This window comes from Conger conger, chromosome 4 (genome assembly GCF_963514075.1).
Source record: "Conger conger chromosome 4, fConCon1.1, whole genome shotgun sequence".
NCBI classification, from domain to species: domain Eukaryota; kingdom Metazoa; phylum Chordata; class Actinopteri; order Anguilliformes; family Congridae; genus Conger; species Conger conger.
The window spans coordinates 3,372,342-3,394,290 of record NC_083763.1 but is presented as its reverse complement, the minus strand read 5'-3'; the positions used below and the strand labels follow the sequence as shown (position 1 = coordinate 3,394,290).

At 43.3% G+C, this 21,949-nt stretch overlaps 2 protein-coding genes across 9 annotated transcripts in view; both read left to right on the top strand.

Moving 5' to 3' along the window:
* The first annotated feature begins 3,886 nt into the window (after window positions 1–3,886).
* thtpa (thiamine triphosphatase) lies at window positions 3,887–8,127 on the top strand. 6 transcript variants are annotated; one of them, XM_061239319.1, is made up of 5 exons: window positions 3,887–4,161; window positions 4,908–4,983; window positions 6,003–6,095; window positions 6,240–6,926; window positions 7,406–8,127. In XM_061239319.1, the coding sequence occupies exons 3-5, from the start codon at window positions 6,026–6,028 to the stop codon at window positions 7,504–7,506; spliced, it is 858 nt and encodes a 285-aa protein (XP_061095303.1). In that variant the 5' UTR covers window positions 3,887–4,161; window positions 4,908–4,983; window positions 6,003–6,025; the 3' UTR covers window positions 7,507–8,127. The 6 variants fall into 6 exon arrangements, with proteins under 6 accessions (XP_061095303.1, XP_061095300.1, XP_061095299.1 ...); XM_061239316.1 differs by having other exon boundaries at window positions 4,891–4,983; window positions 6,243–6,926; XM_061239315.1 differs by having other exon boundaries at window positions 4,891–4,983.
* Window positions 8,128–10,174: 2,047 nt separating this feature from the next.
* Window positions 10,175–21,949, top strand: part of dcaf11 (ddb1 and cul4 associated factor 11) — an 18,588-nt gene continuing 6,813 nt past the window's right edge. The window contains exons 1-13 of one of the 3 annotated variants that reach the window (XM_061239283.1): window positions 10,175–10,386; window positions 10,551–10,606; window positions 11,233–11,446; window positions 11,800–11,927; window positions 12,070–12,188; window positions 12,672–12,736; window positions 13,216–13,316; window positions 15,697–15,843; window positions 16,590–16,644; window positions 16,983–17,051; window positions 17,921–17,978; window positions 19,367–19,552; window positions 21,610–21,763. In XM_061239283.1, the coding sequence (XP_061095267.1) occupies window positions 11,268–11,446; window positions 11,800–11,927; window positions 12,070–12,188; window positions 12,672–12,736; window positions 13,216–13,316; window positions 15,697–15,843; window positions 16,590–16,644; window positions 16,983–17,051; window positions 17,921–17,978; window positions 19,367–19,552; window positions 21,610–21,763 (1,261 nt within the window). In that variant the 5' untranslated portion in view covers window positions 10,175–10,386; window positions 10,551–10,606; window positions 11,233–11,267. Of the gene's footprint in view, window positions 10,387–10,550; window positions 10,607–10,645; window positions 10,903–11,232; window positions 11,447–11,799; window positions 11,928–12,069; window positions 12,189–12,671; window positions 12,737–13,215; window positions 13,317–15,696; window positions 15,844–16,589; window positions 16,645–16,982; window positions 17,052–17,920; window positions 17,979–19,366; window positions 19,553–21,609; window positions 21,764–21,949 lie in introns of those variants that run through there. The other 2 variants (XM_061239282.1, XM_061239285.1) reach the window with 2 other exon arrangements.

Genomic DNA, 21,949 nt, shown 5'->3' with positions numbered 1-21,949 from the left:
CACTGCATGTTGTTCAGTTCAGGATCAGCCGAAACTGATATGGACGTTTACCTTTCTGCATCTTGATCTGCTGTCTTCAGAATACTACCAAGCAAAGCACAAGCCTCAGCCAGTAATCCAAGTGAACACTTTGCCGCCACAGATACCGTTTTCAGCGTAGCCCTGCCCCCGCCATCCTCCACTCTCACTGCAGACGAATCTGCAGATGAATTTGCATCCTGCCTTGAGCTGAAAGTTATGGAAATCTGGAACTGCAGCATCTGAGCTTTCTGTTAACTGTCAGCCTACCTTACCTTATCTCACCTGACTGACGTGCAACGACATTGATCTGGGCAATTATACCTAAACCATGTTTTACCTCGGAGGTCCTGCTACCTATGATCAGCTGCTAAATGAAGCAATTAATTTCTGCTCTCCATCCTCCTTCCCATCTCTGATATTATTCTGTCCGGCAACTTGCTTCATACTTCCTTAACCTCTTATTCCTTCTATGTTCCCTGTCAAATATATATTGGCATCAAATATACATTTTTTAGATTCCGTTGCTTCTTAAGATCCATGGTTCCAGGAACCAATTGATTTTGTTATTTCATTTATTATTTCTCACTTCTTTAATGCAGTTTCTCTGTGATTCTGTTTAGAAGACGTTCATGAAATTTTAGGACTGCCCGCAGTATTCTCATTGGAGATATCTCAGCTCAGCAGCGTTCATTGTGTTCCAAATCCCTGTACTTATTGCCTTACCAGGGCTTTCGTTTTTATAACTATGACGATGGTGACGCATATCCATTGATCTCTTCCTCCAATGAATGAATATTATATGCATCACCATATGGCTCAATGACATCTGGAACTGGATGAATAATCGACCCATTTCAAAAGTTAACTGATTTACTTTTCAACCATGTCCTTGGTTATCTAAGACTTCTTTATTACCTCGATGGCATAAAACTGGTTACGGCATCTCAGATAGCAAATAATCTTAGTTTGACACTGGGTAAAGATCTGTCCTTTACTGAGAATATAGCATCCGATTCTTCCTCGTCCAAATAGGATCACACCTCCTACTCAGCTCGTTTCCCATGTTCTCACTTAAACAAATGTAACAAAATGGTACAAACCATCTGTCTTAGTTCAAAACAGTTCCCACATCGGCGGGCATGATGAGATCTGGACAGCACTCTTATTTTCTCTAGGTGCCATTGTTTCCAGCATCCATTTTCTTACATATTTCTTTGGATCCCAATTTTCCGGTGGAAGACCAACCAAAAATATGATTACAACCCCATTCTACAATATATTGAGTGGATGCAAGATGGGCTGTTAAAACTTCATTAATTCATTCATTATCCTAACCTGCTTATCCTCAACAGGGTCGCAGGGGGGCTGGAGCCTATCCCAGCATACATTGGGCGAAAGGCAGGAATACACCCTGGACAGGTCGCCAGTCTATCGCAGGGCACACACACCATTCTCTCACACACTCATACCTATGGGCAATTTAGACTCTCCAATCAGCCTATCCTGCATGTCTTTGGACTGTGGGAGGAAACCAGAGTACCCAGAGGAAACCCACGCAGACACAGGGAGAACATACAAACTCCAGACAGAGAGGCCCCGGCCGACGGGGATTTGAACCTAGGACCTCCTTGCTGTCAGGCGGCAGTGCTACCCACTGCACCATCTGTGCCACCCCTGTTAAAACTTGTGAACCAGATTATTAAAAAAAGATTACACTTTTTAACTAACTAAAATGCAGGCGGTGTTAAGCATATATCTAAGGCATCATGCATAATTTGTATGGTGCAAGCTTCAGCAGTAGGCTTACACTGGTATCAGAGAAATCCATGTTTACCCTCAAAGAAATCTGAACTTCCTCTTTTGTCCTTTCCTTCTTCTTTTATCGATCTCAACTGTTTAACTAAAATTCTAATGTGGTAAGAATGTAGGCTACTTTTAAACATTTGACCAATGTCTAATTTTTGCATGAATTTCTGTAAGCTAAATAAACCTGCTCTGATACCTAGTTTAGTAATACTTTCAGAAGCTAAACTATGAAGCTTGATAACAAGCTTCTAATATCTTAAGAGGGGCTAGTTATAACAAAAATGTATTATATGGAGTGGGTTTCCGAGTGGTCAAAGACACTTTACAACAAAATCAAAAAATGTAACCTACCAAATCAAAACAGAATAAAAATGCATTGTGTATAATATTGATCTCTCTGTAAAACATTGCAGAATTGCAGTTTGGTGTTGACGCTCAAAAATATACAATCTGAAATTGCAGTCTAAAATATCACTAACTGAATTCAATTACCTATGGCTTGCGTTCATATTCTATCGTTGCTCTAAATAGGCACCACGGCTACCGAACAGGAAATAACCTGTTTACAGATATGTCACTCTTTTTTCTGATTCTGTGTGGATAAACTGGTTAGAGGAATACAGGTACCGGGATGGCAGAGGCTATGAAGGATTGGCTGGATTATCACTGCTTGTGAAACTGCATTAACTTTATTCATCTAAGGTGCCAGAACAGCATTCCTCATCGTTCTAGCCCTATATGACCCCTGATCTAGTCCAATCCGGCCACACCAGTGTCGCAACAAAAGGCTGTCAGTGGTCTCCTTCCTCATTGGCCTGCACAAACACAAAGCCACTGTAAAAAAACACTGTGTCTTGGCTCTGTGAACCCTGACTCTCATTTGCTTACATGGATTTATTGAGCCTCATCTAGTCTTATTATTATGCAATCATTTGTAAGTTGCCATGGATAACACCATCTGCTAAATGAATACATGTAAAATGTAAATGTTTGATGCACAAGGAATATGTTCCTACAAGGATGACACCAGTGCTTAGCGTCTTATAAGCTGCATGGATGTCAGGTGGACTACTGACAAAAAAAAAAAATTCTTGCAATTTCTGTGATGGATTGCCAACTGTCAATAGACAGGAAAATAAACTGATCAATAACATAAAATATTATTTCATGAATTCCAAGGCATATGGTAATAGAATGAGTGCTTATTAAACATGTCTGCAAACCATTGCTTCTATTAAAAAAAGGGAATTGAAAATGCTGACTAGCTTTATAGATAGGGCTTGTGATTATGTGTATTGTGATAGGGCACACATTGAAGGGCAGCATCCATGATAAAAAACAATTCCTGTCCTTGTCTGATGTTAAGAGATGGCCAGGCCTAGCCTTCTATTGGTATTTTGTATTCATTCTGTGTTTAAATACTGCACATACCATACTTGTTTCATGTATCCATAAATGACATTGAATAATACCAGTGATTGCATTTGCATAGTCTTTTGCATGGAAGCCAAGCCACCTCATTGTGAGGGAGGCCCATAACTCACCTCAACCAACTAGCGCTCATTTCAGAAAAGCAGCAGCCAATTCTGCCCCATTTTCTGAGGGGTAAACAGGTTTTTCCCTGAGGTCTCCCACCGAAATAATAACTAAGCCCAACCCTACTCAGTTTCTGGCATGGCAGAAGGTTGCTTGGTTGTAGTACCACTGTGCCTTGACAACAATGCCTGGGGAAAAAATGTTATACAATATGATATGAACAACTGTAATTTTACTCACAATTTCATAATAATCTTTGAGTTCAACAAAAGCATCTTTAGAGAAAAAATCATAAATTGTCATCATTTATCTTTTCATTGTTATCATTGATTTTATTATTGTTTGATGTCTGCAGTATGAGAGCACGTGATATCATTTTTTTGAAGCTATCATTTAATAGGATCTAATATCATTTAATAAGATCTCACGAAGTTACATTACTGGTGGACACTAAAATCCCAGAATGCAATATGTTTCTGCAACAACATATCTATGGTTACAAATATGAAGCATAGGCGTCCGCGCTACGCCTGTCCAAATTACAAAACCAAGCAAGTACAGTACGAGGAAACGAATCGACTAGCCTATTTTTTTTTCGTGGTATTTGTTTTTTCCCCCCATTTAAGCGGTTCCCCGTACACGCTTATGGCGTTAGTCTAATCTACGATGAACTGTGTAGCGAAGACTACTAACGTTAGTTATTTTTAAACGATTAGCTAATGTTCAGCTGGCAGGTTCTCAACGCTATTTACCTACGAGCTAGCCGGCTAATTAATCGTAGTATACAACATATAAGGGGTATGTATTAACAGTTATTCTTATTATAGTCATTCCTATCCTCCCCATTCCTATAAGAACTGCTCCCTCGCTGCCCATTTTCCACCGCAGTCTGAAGACTCATCTCTTCACACTGAACTTATCTGCAGGAGTCCCCTAACCTATTGTCACTTGTTTTTCACCTGTCTATCTTTACCCCCTTGTATTTTATACCTTAATTTAGGACTTTTGACTCGGTACTGTAGCTCTTCAAGTTGTAGTTGTTTTGGTATGGTAGTCTATCTACCTTGTGTACTGAACATATATTCATGCCATTACAACCAATCTTATATGAATTGTACCTTATCTGGCGTGTTCGATTGTTTAATATATGACATTGATATACACGGTTTTGTACGTCGCTTCTTGTATAAAAGCGTCTGCTGAATGAAATGTAATATAATGTAACAGTTAGTTGGTCATCTTATTGATTGAATGTTTGTCTTCTCTTATAAAGTTAGAGATTTTATTGTACACTAGTTCCAGGTCCCTACAAAGGTGTAGGGTGTCACTATATTTGATGCATTAACCAATGGGGCAGTAATACCATGTTGTTTGGCAAACTCTAATCTGGTCTTCCTGTTTTTGAGGCTCACCAATGGTTTACATCTTGTGGTGAACCCTCTGTATTCACTCTGGTGAAGTCTTCTCTTGATTGTTGACTTTGACACACATACACCTACCTCCTTGATCTGGCCAACTGTTGTGAAGGGGTTTTTCTTCACCAGGGAAAGAATTCTTCTGTCATCCACCACAGTTGTTTTCCGTGGTCGTCCAGGTCTTTTGGTGTTGCTGAGCTCACCGGTGCGTTCTTTCTTTTTAAGAATGTTCCAAACAGTTGATTTGGCCACACCTAATGTTTTTGCTATCTCTCTGATGGGTTTGTTTTGATTTTTCAGCCTAATGATGGCTTGCTTCACTGATAGTGACAGCTCTTTGGATCTCATATTGAGAGTTGTTTTCCCCTACAACAGCAACAGATTCCAAATGCAAATAGCACACTTGAAATGAACTCTAGACCTTTTATCTGCTCCTTGTAAATGAGATAATGAGGGAATAACACACACCTGGCCATGGAACAGCTGAGCAGCCAATTGGCCCATTACTTTTGGTCCCTTGAAAAGTGGGAGGCACATATAGAAACTGTTGTAATTCCTTCACCGTTCACCCTCAAATTAAAGCTGAAAGTCTGCAGTTAAAGCATATCTTGTTTGTTTCCTTTCAAATCCATTGTGGTGGTGTATAGAGCCAAAAAGAGGAGAATTGTGTTGATGTCCCAATATTTATGGACCTGACTGCTATCAACCAAATATTGTGAACTTCAAAGCCACATTTAAATTCTATTTGGAAACCCTGGAGAAAAGAAAAAAAAAAATCTACTAAAACAAAGAAGATCTGTGCAAACGTTTGACTAAATTCATCCTTTCGTCCCTTAGCATTCATTATTTCGTTATTTCTTTTCAATTGTTAAAATTGTTCAGTTTGAAGTTACTTAATTCTGATTACTTTTATTGTTCTTTACTTGAAGATCCTCTTCATTAACTGTATAAATATGTGCCATACTGATTGATATATATATTATATTATAGTACTGTACACCTCCCGGCCAATCAGAATTGAGTATTGAGCCAAGACGTTGTACACGTTAAATGTTACCTAGAATAAGAAAATTAACAGTTAGAATTAGTTGTTTGAAAAAAGACATATAGATAAAATGGTATTTTAACTTTTCATTATGTAAACATATATAGCAAGATAGATATTGTGATAGCATCCCAGCTACTTTATATTTCAATGAGACGTGTTATTGGCATTGTCATCAGGAGGGGAGCTGAAGACACTGAACATGAGTGTGGAAGTGGAGAGGAAATTTCTTTGTGGCCCAGACATCCAGAAGAAATTAGGAGATATTGGAGGTGTGTTCAGGAATAGATCTCTAGTAATATAAAAGCCTATACCTTTGGAGAAAAAATTACTGCTTGCTAGTCTCATTCATTTTCAGTGTGGCGTTGATGTACAGTGTCATAATCTTGTCCTCTTTCTCCGCCCTCTCTCAACAGCAGTGTGCGTTGGCAAGTGCCGATTTCAAGATCAGTATTTCGACTCCCCGGACTTCATTCTGACACTGAACGGTGTGTGGCTGCGTCGTCGAGAAGGATGCTGGGAACTCAAGTGTCCTGTGACGGAGAGAGCACAGAGACGGGAGGAGGAGGGGGAAAGGCTGTGCACTCAATACCAAGAGATAACCCTCCTGCCCCAGATCATAGCCGCGGTGAGAGAGGTCATGGCAGGGCAGCGACGCGACGAACGGAACGCGCAGGTAGTTCCGAAAGAACGCAAGGAAAGCGACAGGCGAGGACAACAAGAGGGGGAAGAAGGGAGGCCAGAGGCCAGCGGGGAAGTTGAGCCGAAAGGCCCCGGTAACGGTCCCGACGACAAGCCTGTGGACGCGCACGGCGATGCTGAAGAGCGCGCCGCAGCAGGGCTGGAAGGTTCCGGTCAATGCTGTGCAGAAGATGGCGGCGACCTGGCCTGGCTGAGGGAAATGAACCTGGCGCCCTTCGCCGAGTTCACTACCGAGCGCTGCTCGTTCTCTCTGGCCGGCGGGGGCGAAGAGGGCGGGGTTCGCGTGGATCTCGACCAGGCCGACTTCGGGTATTGCGTCGGAGAGATAGAGGTTCTGGTCCCGGATGAAAACGAGGTCCAATCCGCGCTGCAGAAGATACAGAGGACCGCTCAAAGACTGGGTGAGAAATGTGTTCCGATTGGTCTGCACCTCTGTTGGCGTTTATATAGCGCCTTTATCCAAAGCGCTGTACAATTGATGCCTCTCATTCGCCTATTCATGCACACACTGACACAGCAATTAGCTGCCATGCAAGGCGCCGACCAGCTCATCAGGAGCATTTAGTGAGGCGTCTTGCCCAGCGGCACTTTGACACACACACAGGGCGGGATTGAACTGGCAAGACTGCCTGGCAACTTCTCTAACTGCCTGAGCTAATTTCGCCCCAATGCCGTCGTGCGATTTGTCTCTTCACCTCTGCCTTGGTGATATTTTACTGTCTTTATGAAAGAGATTGCACACACATGCAGTTGTGTAGACAAATAAGTGTGTTCTATTTATAAATAGTATCTAAGTCTTTGAACTGTTACCACCATGTCTTTGTGTTTTTATAACTGTTTTTATAATTGTCTCTCTCTCTCTTTCCCTTACTTTCTATAGGTTTGACTGATGACCACAAGGTTAAAGGAAAGATGCATGTTTATCTGCAGAGGTATCGCCCAGAGCACTATGCAAAGTTGCTAGAGGTCCATGTATTGTAAGAGATACAAGAATATGAAGCAGTCTAATCTACTGTAGTGGTTAAGGTACATGACTGGGCCCCGCAAGGTCAGTAGTTCGAATCCCAGTGTAGCCACAATAAGATCCGCCCTTGACCCTGCGTTAACCCTGAAATCCAGCGGAGGATCGTCTCCTGCTTCGTCTAATCAACTGTACGTTGCTCTGGATAAGAGCGTCTGCCAAATGCCATTCATGTAATATAATAAGCATAATAAGCAAGGTATCACATTTCTGTGTTATCATCCAACTATGTCAAGGAATAATGATATATCAGATGATATATCTTGTGAAATGTATAATTTTTCATTAAAACCTGCTGGTCGATGAGGTGCTCGTGGACTGCATGTCGAAGCTGCCTCTGACAGGTCATCCTCTAACTCTGAGAAGCTGCTGGAGATGCCACGCGTTCCAGAGGAGAACCGCGGATGCCGGTGGACCGGTTTTAGTTCCTCACTAGGATTCCACAATAAAATATAAAGGCAAAAACAGCCCGTCCAAATTCATTGACTGTCTAGATCAGGGGTCGGCAACCCTGGTCCTGGAGAGCCGCAGGGTGTGCTGGCTTTCGTTGTTACTTATTTACTTATTGTTGCTTATTTTAAGGTGGAGACGAAAGCCAGCACACCCTGCGGCTCTCCAGGACCAGGGTTGCCGACCCCTGGTCTAGATCATGTGTCAAATAAACATGCTCTGGTCACTTTATTAATGTGCCTTTCATTATTTTTTGTTTGTTTTGTAAGTATTCCTTTGCAATGTGCACTGTGTTGTGAAATGCAGAGAACAAATAACAGCCATCCATGGTTTTCAACTCATTGAACTGTGTGAAAAATATTTTAATGTTGTAGTTTCATGTGCATATTTTTACACATCTTATTCAAATAACAAACTCAAGATGTAGCACGTGTCTGAATTTTCTATGTGCCATACTGATTGAGAATTGCTGTCTGTCCTGGCCCCCCCAGTGGTGGAATGACCTCCCCACATCAGTCAGAACAGCATAATCACCTCCCAACACTCACTGCAGACTGAAGAGTCCCAACCCCACCCCACCCCCCACCCCGAACCTCTAGGCCTACTGCCAGCAGCTGAACTACTGTAGCCATGATTAATTAGGATTGATTGCACTTACATTGTTTATTGATATTCCTTGCAATGAAATCCTTTTGCTAAGATATTGTTACTGTGTTTTGTTGTTGTGTGATCCTCTTGTATTTCCGCTAACTGGCCTAGCTAGTTGTTAGGGAAAGTCTTTTATGTTAACACACACTGCCAATTAAGAATCAATTTAGAAAATTACCCTTACACTAGAGTACAGCCGGTCCAGGTTTTCACATTTGTGCTTTCTCAGTATTTACCTCCCACCTCAGTGGTTACAGTTGCTCTTAAACCTGAGTTATGCACCTGTCTCCTCATGTCTGCCAAATGCCAATAATGTAATGAAATTTAATCTGGAGCCAGCGCACACAATCAAACCACATAACGCTGGTATCATCCAAACAAGGCAGTGTTTCTGGTAGCACAACTACCAGCTTGAGGGATTAACTGAGGGAATGACATGGATAATTAGTAGCAAATATAGTCATGCATCATCTTCCAGTGAAGTACAGTAGAACAGCATTTAGTCAATCTTGTGGGGATAATTTAATTAATTGAATTGCACAAGACGGTTCAAATGGTGAGGATACTTCAAAAGTAGCTGCTTTGATGTCCACTAGATGGCGTTGTTTCGTCCTTGTTCGAATTAAGGTTGCACAACCAGAATTGGCTTTGACAGTTTGTTTTTTTTAACCCATTTGGGGAGAAAGAAGAGAACTCAGAAATGACCCCATGCAGGGTATATGAGGGTACCTCTAACAACACCCACTGGCCAAATGGATGTTCATTGGACTGCAGGCGTGAACCGACCGACTCCACTATGCAAGTTTTAGCAGTCCTCTGCCATGCGAACAGGAAGCAGCTGATGTCCACACTCTCCTGCGTCAGTGGGGTTTGTCATGAATTCGTCTGGTTGCAAACAGCTAATTGGACATTTCAAATTAAGGGTGGGAATTGGATGTGTGATAGCCCCATGTTGGGGCCCCACATTTATATAAATAAATATAATTCACCACCACAGCAATATGCTGCCTCCAACCACCTGATCAATGAATAACAACACATCACCATTCTTGTGGCTTTCATTGTGAGTAAGAGGTGCCGAGGAGCCAGGCATAATGCTTACGGTTCCTCTGATGTAGGAACCGATATGAAGTTTGAACAGGTGTCTTAAATGTGCGAAGCAATGGTGGAGTTGGAAAGTTTGAACGATTTTGTATAAAATATTGTTTAAAAGTGTACTTCATATGAAATACAAGTGGTCTGGTTATGGTGAAAATGTAGACTATATATAAGTAGACTATATAAACTATACAGACAATATAAACTATCCTTTTCATAGGCGTTGAGCTTAATTGATTTCGCTGCTATTTTCTGTAATAGCATGGGGGAAACCTGACAAGAGACGTATCAAAATTTCTTGTCAGTTATATTAACGCTTCTAACACAGTTCTCAATTTCCCACCGTGGTTTGGTTGGGGTGATGTTACTGTGTGTAAAGCACTGTACATGACGTGAACGCACCGTCCTTTCGTTTGACTGAGCGTAGTCATGTGACAGCGTGGGGGAATGAACTCCGAACATGTAAACAGAGGCTGCGGCCTATTAGGAAACATCTTGCCCGTGAAAACTGCTGGGCTCTCATCGATTATGACATTGTTCATATGCTGAGGTTTGATAACACATAATTTCACAGTCTAGAAGACACCCGCGAATTACGGTCACTCAAAAGGACTGCAAATACGACGAATTACCAAGCTAACACGGTAGGTAACTGTTAACGTTTGCTAACTAGCAAACTAATGTCAGTTCTTGTGGTAGTGACAGTTCTAGCTCTGCAACTTCCAAGCCTAACATTACATTCGCTTGATAATCGTGTAACGTTATTTAAACGACGTCTCTCTGTTATTGGTTTCCTCTTTCTTGACAGTCTGACTTCGCCCTATGACACATCACCATTACAGTTACTGGCGATGTTATTTTAAAGTGAGTTCGGCTCTCGTTGAAGATGGACTTTGTAGCCTTAACGTTGGCTAGATAACTTAGGTAGCATGCTATCATCAGCCCTGTCGAGCTAACGATAAATGATCCAACCTGAAAGTGGGTCAGTTAGCTAAACGTTCGAAAGACAAGACTTAGGTTCATGTTGCTGCTGTCTTATATAACGTAGCTAAGTCAACTAGAGCTAGTGTTATCTAACGAGCTAGCTAACGTTAGCACGGTCCAACTTGCATTTCTAAATAACGTTAAATACCTTACACTTAGTTAGCTAAGTCATGCATGTAAGTTACAGTATTTTGCGATGTTGTTGTAAGTTAGTGCATTTTTTTATGGATCTGCTACCTTACTGCTACTAGCGAGCCAGCGTCATCCACACTGAATAAACTGTGGTTAACTTGCTGTTATTTCTATAAGTTTACGTTACGTTAGCTGGCTTATCCAGAATTGTTTGTCAATTTGTATTAATTAGCTGGCTGGATGTATGTGATTTTTTTCAAATCTAACGTTAGCTTAACCATACGTCAGTATGGTTGAGGGGCACATAATTTCCTCGCTTGCTAAAACGTTATTTTTGTGTGCGTGTTTGTTTATTTTGTTTTCTGTCCTTGTAGCTGGCTAGCGAACATTTCTATTAGGCTCTCAGTCTATGGGCTCTCAGTCCAGTTCTGGGATGTCCGGTCGGGGCTCCAGCGGCAACCCAGACCAGTCGGAACCGGAGGAAACCAATCGGAATACGAACCAACGAAGCCGCAGACAGACCGAGGGGCAGTCGTCAGCCGAAGAGGACGTTGATCTAGCTCAAGTGCTGGCGTACTTACTGAGGAGGTAGTGGAAGGCACGATTAAGAAGCATGATCTTTCGTATTCTCAGGTTGCACAATGATTACACTGCACATTTACACATACACTGGACAAATGCTTTACCACTGTTTCAATACATGATCTAACACTGGCATTCGAAGGTCAGGACGCTCCTACAGTGGATGAATAGATAAATCTGGTTATTCAAACAGTGAATACACAAACTCAAATTCTGATGGTGGAACTGTATCATCCTTTGTCGTGGCAACAGACGAGAGAGCTCTTAACCAATGTTTGTAATGTGACCGTAAACTTAATGGTTTAAATATCACCACTTTGTGGTTTTATAATCGTCTCCCTGCTTCGTTGTGATTGGAGGGGCCAGGTCCGGCTGGTCCACGGCAGTGGGGTAACAGGTCTACAGCTTGTCCAGTCGTATTCAGACTCGGACGATGACAGCGATGGAGCCTGGGAGAGTCGTCTAAGAGACCGCTATATTCCCCCCGGTAACATAATGCGCCCTTTTATCGGAAGATTTGCTTGTTTATTTATGTATTTTTAAATTAGTAATACAGTTGGAGTGACTGTTGAAGCTGTGTTTTGTCAGAATGTCCTGTGACGGTATGTTTAAAATGCGTTGTCTGTCAGTGGACTTGGAACCGGACACTCAGGATGTGGACCAGAGTGAAATCCGGACCCAGATTCTACTGGCCACCGCTTCCTCGGGCAAAGAAGTCGCACAGAGTTTCCCCTCTATGCTGAGACGGGTGAGATTAGTCTGACACTTGGGGTAATTTGTGTGTTTGACTGACCGCTCACTGTCGGGGCTGTCGTCACTGAACCGTTTCTGTAAAGATTATTAAACGTATACACATGTAAATGCCGTGAAATAAAAGCTGATTGTCAGTAGTGTATACTCATTGTTTGCTCTCAGATAAAAATGGCTTATGCATATTACAGAAATAACTCATTTCACTCTACTGTTATCTTACATTTGCATGGCGCTGTAGTTACCTTTTTGCCATCATTGACGTCCAGGAGAAATTTGAATGGCAACTCCTCAAAGTGCAACTCAAGAGTTTCTGCTTCCTGTAGTCTAAGGTGCTGAGGGCGTCGGCTATACTTTGGTGCTCGTTTCTGATTGGACGTTGAAGAGGCAGCGCGGCAGTAGTAGCAGTAGTTCCGACTGAGTGAGAGGCGCATCTCGTGTCCTGTCGTGACTGCGATGTCGTTGTGTTGTGTCGTCTCAGAGGGAGCAGGGCCGGTCGCTGGGCTCCAGTTTCTCGCATGGAGAGTGCAGTCGCATCTGCTCGCAGTAAGTAACGCTCAGCAAATGTTCTGCACACCCGCCGAGGGATGTGTTACCTCTCAGAATGTAATGGGGATGGAGAGGGGGCTGATTGTCATGCTAACTAAGTTACACTGAGTCAGTCTGCAGGGTTATACTTCTCCAATTTAATTGGAGAAGTAAACAACTGTGTGTAAAAAAAAAAAAAAAAAAAGAAAAGAAAAAAGTTTGCAGTTGTGCACTGCCAGTTATATAATCTTCACATATTTACAGAATTATGTGGCTGTGGTGTTTTGTGCTATTTTAGTCATTTATTCCAAAAGCTATGAAACAGAATGAAAAGAAAATGACTTATTTTATATGCCCATTTGCTTTATTTGAATAACAAAACACGCTTGTATTGCATTACAATCTCCCAATTTCCATATTAGTAAGGATAGGGTTATTCTGCGCTGCGTGGAACATGGACGCTGCTGCTGAGCTGATAATGTAATGTGCCTGTCCAGTTTCCTGCCCAACCATGTGGCCTACCAGGACACGTATCAGCAGAAAGCTTTCTGTGGGGTGTACAGCGATGATGGCGACACCTTCCTGTCCGCATGCCAGGGTGACTACTGTCTGTGAAACACACACGCACGCACGCACAGGCACACACACACACACACCACACACACGCATATACACACACGCACGCACAGGCACACACCACACACACGCATATACACACACACACACACACACACACCACACACACATACCACGCACCACATGCACCACACATGCACGCACACACACACACACACACACACACACACACCACACACACATACCATGCACCACACGCACACACATGCACGGACCATTCACACACACACACACACACACACACACGCCGCGCATGCACACACACACACATGCACGCACACACACACACATACACACACACATTTGTGTGTAAGTGGACTGGATAACGGCTGACCCTGTTTCTGAAGTCTGCTTGCACGCAGTAGATTATTAATCTGAACTACTTTGGATTTATTCTCTTCTTTTTCGTTCGTTGGGGAAATGCAGTGATTTCCTGTAACTCAGGAGTGTCAAACTCAAAGTCATGGATGGCTGCAGTGTCTGCAGGTTTCTGGTGCGTTTCAGAACGAGTGAAGTCTTTCATTTGCTAAAGAGTCCACATTCCTTGATCTCAAGGCCTTAATTGGCTACTGCTTGAAAGGAGACCACAAATACACTGCATCCGGAAAGTATTCACAGTGCTTCACTTTTCCCACATTTTGTTATGTTACAGCCTTATTCCAAAATGGAATAAATAAATTTTTTCCCTCAAAATTCTACACACAACACCCCATAATGACAACAAGAAAAAATTGAAATTTTTGCGAATTTATTAAAAATACAAAAACTAAGAAATCACATGTACATAAGTATTCACAGCCTTTGTTCAATACTTTGTTGATGCATCTTTGGCAGCAATTACAGCCTCAAGTCTTTTTGAATATGATACCACAAGCTTGGCACACCTATTTTTGGGCAGTTTCGCCCATTCCTCTTTGCAGCACCTCTCAAGCTCCATCAGGTTGGATGTGGAGCGTCGGATCAGATCTCTCCAGAGATGTTCAATCAGATTCAAGTCTGGGCTCTGGCTGGGCCACTCAAGGACATTCACAGACTTGTCCTGAAGCCACTCCTTTGATATCTTGGCTGTGTGCTTAGGGTCGTTGTCCTGCTGAAAGATGAACCGTCGCCCCAGTCTGAGGTCAAGAGCGCTCTGGAGCAGGTTTTCATCCAGGATGTCTCTGTACATTGCTGCATTCATCTTTCCTTCAATCCTGACTAGTCTCCCAGTTCCTGCCGCTGAAAAACATCCCCACAGCATGATGCTGCCACCACCATGCTTCACTGTAGGGATGGTATTGGCCAGGTGATGAGCGGTGCCTGGTTTCCTCCAAACATGACGCCTGGCATTCACGCCAAAGAGTTCAATCTTTGTCTCATCAGACCAGAGAATTTTGTTTCTCATGGTCTGAGAGTCCTTCAGGTGCCTTTTGGCAAACTGCAGGCGGGCTGCCATGTGCCTTTTACGAGGGACTGGCTTCCGTCTGGCCACTCTACCATACAGGCCTGATTGGTGGATTGCTGCAGAGATGATTGTCCTTCTGGAAGGTTCTCCTCTCCACAGAGGAACGCTGGAGCTCTGACAGAGTGACCATCGGGTTCTTGGTCTAAGGCCCTTCTCCCCCGATTGCTCAGTTTAGACGGGCAGCCAGCTCTAGGAAGAGTGCTGGTGGTTCCGAACTTCTTCCATTTACGGATGATGGAGGCCACTGTGCTCATTGGGACCTTCAAAGCAGCAGAAATTTTTTGTACCCTTCCCCAGATTTGTGCCTCGAGACAATCCTGTCTCGGAGGTCTACAGACAATTCCTTTGACTTCATGCTTGGTTTGTGCTCCGACATGCACTGTCAACTGTGGGACCTTATATAGACAGGTGTGTGCCTTTCCAAATCATGTCCAATCAACTGAATTTACCACAGGTGGACTCCAATTAAGCTGTAGAAACATCTCAAGGTTGATCAGTGGAAACAGGATGCACCTGAGCTCAATTTTGAGCTTCATGGCAAAGGCTGTGAATACTTATGTACATGTAATTTCTTAGTTTTTTTATTTTTAATAAATTTGCTAAAAAAAAAAAATTTAAAAAAAACTTTCATGTTGTCATTATGGGGTGTTGTGTGTAGAATGTTGAGGGGAAAGAATTAATTTATTCAATTTTGGAATAAGGCTGTAACATAACAAAATGTGGGAAAAGTGAAGCACTGTGAATACTTTCTGGATGCACTGTACATGCAGACACTGCGGCTCTCCAAGACTGGAGTTTAACCCGCAGACACTGCGGCCCTCCGGGACTGGAGTTAAACCCGCAGACACTGCGGCCCTCCAGGACTGGAGTTTGACTCCTGTCCTGTCTCCCCATTCAGACCAGAACGTGCGTGTGTACGACACCAGCAGGGGGCGCTTCGCTCTGAAGAGCACGGTGAAGGCGCGCGATGTCGGCTGGAGCGTGCTCGACGTCTGCTTCACCCCCGACTCCCGCTCTGTGCTCTACTCCAGCTGGTCTGACTACAGTAAGGGAAGCAGCCATTTTGGGGAAAAAAACCGCAACTCTTCCTCGTGGGTTTCAGTTTTCCAGTCTAAAGGCCAGTTTGTGGTCCAGCGTTGCTGTGACCCGAGGACAACGTGCAGTGGACGTCACTGGTTGCAGCAACGTTTGGTTTATACTCTGGGCAACTGGAGTGCAGTTGAAATTGTACTTACCTCTAGGGTCTTTGAGCGAACTTATCCCTGGTTATGGGTATGCACTTTGTTGTACGTCGCTCTGGATAAGAGCGTCTGCCAAATGCCATTAATGTAATGTAATGTAATGTAATGAGTGCGTTCATATTTGTTTTGCGAAGGGCAGGGAACAGTCTTTGTTCGGCGACAATAGAACTTTCACAAGTTTCAGTCAAGTGACATGATGCGCTATAAACTTGTTTTTAATGAGACGAGCAATTGCCGGCAGGCTTTGCACTTAATATTATATGTGTAATAATATCATATTTATGCTTCCTGTAGATCCCAAGTATGTGGGTGTGTGTTGACCCATTTCCACATTCAGATAATGCTACATCCAAAGAAATATAGTGCTATTTAAATTTTTATAAACGCAATATTTGCGGCACTTATGAGTTGAGACATTGTGCCATCTTCAGCTTCTCAGGAAGTAAATCTTATCCAGGTGATCTATGGTACTTGGCTTGTTTAAAAAAAAGTTTTTTTTACTGCATTCTGATTGGTGCTCCTTCCTGTTCTTGTCTCTTCCTCTCTGTAGTTCACGTCTGCAGTGTTGATGACGACAGTGAAACGCACACCGCTCTCGACCTAAAGTTAGTGTTACCCTAATAGTTGTTACAGCCAGGTAATGGTTAGCCTTGTACATTATGAAATAAACAAGTTTACGAATGAGAATGCAGAGCATGTATTACGTGGGGGGGGGGGGGGGGGGAATGTGCATTATTTGTTTGACCGATTGCATGCGTTTGTTTTGCTTAGCGTTTGTGTATCACTGCGACGTTCACCGTTTTTCATAGAGATCCCACGTGAACGTATCTGAGCACTGTGGTTTTGAGCACGTTGCCACAATGTGGGAGGCACTTTGGCTGCGTTGAGTCGCATTCGCCTGAACTCACAGAGATTCTGCCTGGTTCTGGGGTTCTGTTCACAGCCCAGACGAGAGAAGGTTCTGCGTTTTCTCGCTCGCCGCGTCGACAGACGGCAAGGAGATCCTCGGAGGGTGAGTGGGCCCACGCTGGGCTGCCCAACCCTGCTCCTGGAGGTCTACTGTCCTGTAGGTTTTCACTCAAACCCTAACAAAGCACACCTCATTCAACAGCTACAGCAGGGCTGCCCAACCCTGTTCCTGGAGATCTACCATCCTGTAGGTTTTCACTCCAACCTTAGCAAAGCACACCTTATTCAACAGCTAGAGCAGGGCTGCCCAACCCTGTTCTTGGAGATCTACCGTCCTGTAGGTTTTCATCTCAATGCTAATTTGGCTGACCTGATTCTACTAATTGGCAGCTCAATGAGATCTCTAGCTGCTGAATTTTGTTTGGTATAAAACAGAGATGGGCAACGAGGTCCATATCAGTCTGGTTTCCATGCCAACTTCATCCTTGATTACTTGATTAGCCCTAACATTTACACCATCTGACGTTTCACCGCATGAACTGTGATGCAACCTCCTAGCGAACCGATGTTGGATTATACAGCCAGTTAGCTCATTTAGTCAGGGTCATTGAGGAATACAAAAAATGTACACTTTATTCTCAACAAGTGTATCTTTATTTTGTCAATTTCTTCTTTTTTTCAAAGTGTATTTTATAAGTTTTTAAACATGGTACGCACATTTTATTTGTTCATTTTTAACAAACAATGGGGAGCTAAAGACCTCCAGGAATTGACTTACGATGTGCTGAAAGAAAAATAACAAACGTAAAATCATAGCCTGTAAAATGTAACCCCAGGAAAGCTTGTCTACTGGGAAACCGATACTGGCAAATTCATACTAGGCTGCGCTTAGTGAAGTAAATGTGTATAAATGCCACAAGGGCCTCAAAAGTATTCTTGTTTTAATGCAGTTTATCTTTTTCTCTCCCTCAGAGCAAACGACGGCTGCCTCTACGTCTTCGACCGCGAACAGAACAAACGGACGCTCAAGGTCAGTCCTGGCGTGTTGTCGGGGGCTGGATTAGCGCTGCGTCTGATCGTTCATGCCCTCGTCTGTGTGTGTGTGTGTGTGTGTGTGTGTGTGCGTGCGTGCCTGTGTGTGCCTGTCTGTGTGTGTGTGTGTGTGTGTGTCTGCCTGCCTGCCTGCCTGTCTGTGTCTGTGTGTGTGTGTGTGTCTGTCTGCCAGCCTGTCTGTTTGTGTGCCTGTGTGTCTGTCTGTCTGTCTGTCTTGTATGCTTGTCCTCCATCTCCTCCTCCTCCTCTCACTGTGTTAACTCGGATTAAATATCCCTGGAACGATGCGACGATACGTTTACCCTTCTCTCTCAGAGCAGAGCTTTACTACTTTACTGCACTCTGTTTATTTATCGCCATCTGCCCGAGGTCGTTAATAACTCCGGATGGTTCAGATTTACCGTAGGCTCGTAATGTAATTATCTGACTCCCTCTTTCTCTCCGATCTATCGCCACTTGGTTCACTCGTCTCAATCTTTTAGCCCTTTGTTGTACTTTGTAGTTTAATGTAGGACGGTTTGCGGTTCTATTTGTATTGATATTGAATACAAGTTTGCATTTATCTTGGTACCGTAGTTGCTGACCTAATTACTTCAGTCTTGGCATATTTACCACATGTACTAGACTTAATGTTCATAGCTGTACAACGGTGCTTAATAATACAATTAATAATTAAGTAAACACAGTTGATTAGACTGAGCAGGGGACAATCTCCCCTGGAGCAGTGTGGGGTTAAGGGCCTTGCTCTAGGGCCCAGCAGCTGTGATTGACTTGAACCACCAACCTTCCGGATCCCAGTCGTATAACTTAGCCACTAGGCTACAAGCTGTCTACAAAAAAAAAGCATTTGCTAAATAAAATGCAGTGTAATGTAGTGTACTTTAATGTGGTGTAGTTTAATGTAGCATAACATAGTGTAATGTAGTGTACTTCAATGTAGTGTAGTATAATGTAACATAACATAATGTAGTAACTTAATGTAACGTAGTGTAGTGTAATATAGTGTACTTCAATGTAGTGTAGTGTAATGTAATGTAACGTAGTGTAGTGTAACATAACATAACATAACGTAATGTAGTGTAGTGTAATGTAACGTAGTGTAGTGTAATGTAACGTAACATAACATAACATAACGTAATGTAGTGTAGTATAATGTAATGTAACGTAGTGTAGTGTAATGTAATATAACATAACGTAATGTAGTTTAGTAAAATGTAATGTAACGTAGTGTAGTGTAACGTAACATAACATAACGTAATGTAATGTAGTGTAGTATAATGTAATGTAACGTAGTGTAGTGTAGTGTATTGTAACGTAGCACAACGTGATGTAGTAACGTAATTTAACGTCTTCATCCCGCCTCAGATCGACGCTCACGAGGACGATGTTAACGCCGTGGCCTTCGCCGACGGCTCGTCCCAGCTGCTGTTCTCGGGCAGCGACGACGCCCTGTGCAAGGTGTGGGACAGACGGACCCTGCGGGAGGACCGGCCCCAGCCCGTGGGCCAGCTGGCCGGGCACAGAGACGGCATCACCTTCATACACAGCAAGGTGAACCATTACAGTACATTACAGTACAGTACAGTACATTACAGCAGATTACAGTACACTATATTACAGTACAGTACATTACAGCAGATTACAGTACAGCTCATTACAGCAGATTACAGTAAAGTACATTACAGCAGATTTCATTACAGTACATTACAGCAGATTACAGTACAGCTCATTATAGCTCATTACAGCAGATTACAGTAAAGTACATTACAGCAGATTACATTACAGTACATTACAGCAGATTACAGTAAAGTACATTACAGCAGATTACAGTAAAGTACATTACAGCAGATTACAGTACATTACAGTACAGTAGATTACAGTACACTATATTACAGTACAGTACAGTACATTACAGTTATTTAGCTGACGCTTTTATCCAAAGCAATTTGCAGTTAACCCCCATATCACTCCAGGGGGGATTGGCCCCTGCTTATTCTAATCAACTGTAAGTTGCTTTGGATAAAAGCATTAGCTAAATAACTGTAATGTAATATCTGAGAACCGCACAATCTCTGAGCGCTCTCTGTATGCTGCAGTTTGACACGCTCAGCTGTCCGTGGGACGTCTTTCCGGGGATTTCTGTTGTAAACCTTGGATCAGTTTCACCCTAACAAACCCAGAGACTCTCCCCCGGACTTCAGAAGACACTGCTTTCATGAATGCGTTTATGAATGCTTTCCCCCCCCTATGTGGATACGGATGTCTTGACTGTAATATGAAACGATAGTTTGCTAACCGTGGTGTGTATCAGGCTACGGGTGAAAGCTGGTCTTTCGTGACTGCAAACTGCCTCATCGTCACTCAAACAGAGCAGTCCTGGTGTGAAAGCTCAGTTGTGTGGGTAGTGACTTTGGCTTACAGAGTGATTGTTTACACATTTTAATTCGCAGGGATGCCCCAACTGTGGTCTAGGGACACTCAGGGCCCCACAAGGCTTTGGTTTGCTTTGATGTTGGCCCTGCTTGTTTAGAAATTGAACATTTTTGCTCACTGTATTTAAAGCAGGGCTGCCCGACCCTGTTCCTGGAGATCGGCCATCCCTCTAGGTTTTCACTTCATTTCCACCCTAACAAAGCCTCACGTGATTCTACTAACTAGCAGCTCAACGAGGTCTCGAGCTGTCGAATGAGCTGTGCTTTGTTTCGGCTTGCAGTGAAAACCTACAGGACAGGACCGTAGATCTCCAGGAACAGGGTCGGGCAGCCCTGAGGTAAACAGAAATATGACCAGTGCTGAGAAGTATAATGGTTTCCCTGCTGGATATTGCTTATATAATGTCTTGGCCCCGAAAGCGTGAAACTTTGGGCATGCCCACTCTAGCGCACAGCGCATAGTTCTAAGCTCTATCCATGAGGGGCGACATGGCTCAGGCAGTAAGAACAGTCGTCTGGCAGTCGGAGGGTTGCCAGTTCGATCCCCCGCCCTGGCTGTGTCGAAGTGTCGAAGTGTCCCTGAGCAAGACACCTAACCCCAAAATGCTCCTGACGAGCTGGTTGGCACCTTGCATGGCAGCCAATCGCCGTTGATGTGTGAGTGTGTGTATGAATGGGTGAATGGAGAAGCATCAATTGTACAGCGCTTTTGATAAAGGCGCTATATAAATGCCAACCATTTACCATTTACCATTTATTCACTCTTAGAAATAAAGGTATGAGAAGTGCCTAGAAAGCCATGTCACTGGAACGGTACCCAATGGGTGCATACAGTTGTATCAGCAATATATTATTAATTAGTTCCTTTTTTTGGTTGGAAAACATACAAATTTGTATTGTACTTTCAGGGTACAGTTGGGTAATTTGATCCTTGAAGAACAAAAATGTACCTCCACTGCACTAGGAAACTTAATCTAAATTTTTCACCTTAAAATACCATTCATCTCATTTATAATGAAAGCTCTTAAAGCCTTTTCAGTGGGTCTTCTTGCCTGCACAAATCAATGGACCATGAAGGGATCTTTGTGTCATTTGAAGGGATTTGTTGACGTGTGCTTCACAGTGCTGTCTCTTTATCTGTGAGAGTATTGAGTCTTCTCCTCCTCTCTCTGGCAGGGCGATGCGCGCTATCTCATCAGTAACTCCAAGGACCAGACCATCAAGCTGTGGGACGTGAGGAGGTTTTCCCCAAAGGAGGGCCTGGCGGCCTCCAGGCTGGCCGTCACCCAGCAGAACTGGGACTACCGCTGGCAGCAGGTGCCCCAGAGAGGTGCGGACACGCCCGGCCAAACTTTATTCATGGGGCGCGGAGGTGGGCGAGGAGGGCCTCATCCACTCCTGCTTTTCATGCCAACTTCTGCTCTTGACTTCATTATATAACATTTACACCGTCCGACATTTCCTCATAAGTGCATGAACGACGGCCAAAGAGCGTTCCTGTGCCCCGATATAAAAT

What these genes read in the sequence shown, in the direction of transcription:
- thtpa (XM_061239315.1), top strand. Translation starts at nt 4,083, where the DNA reads ATGTTCAGCTGGCAGGTTCTCAACGCTATTTACCTACGAGCTAGCCGG. An exon ending in TAGTATACAACATATAAGGG is followed by an intron (nt 4,162 to 4,890) that starts GTATGTATTAAC and finishes ACTGTTGTGAAG; the next exon opens with GGGTTTTTCTTCACCAGGGA. An exon ending in GAAATTAGGAGATATTGGAG is followed by an intron (nt 6,096 to 6,239) that starts GTGTGTTCAGGA and finishes CTCTCTCAACAG; the next exon opens with CAGTGTGCGTTGGCAAGTGC.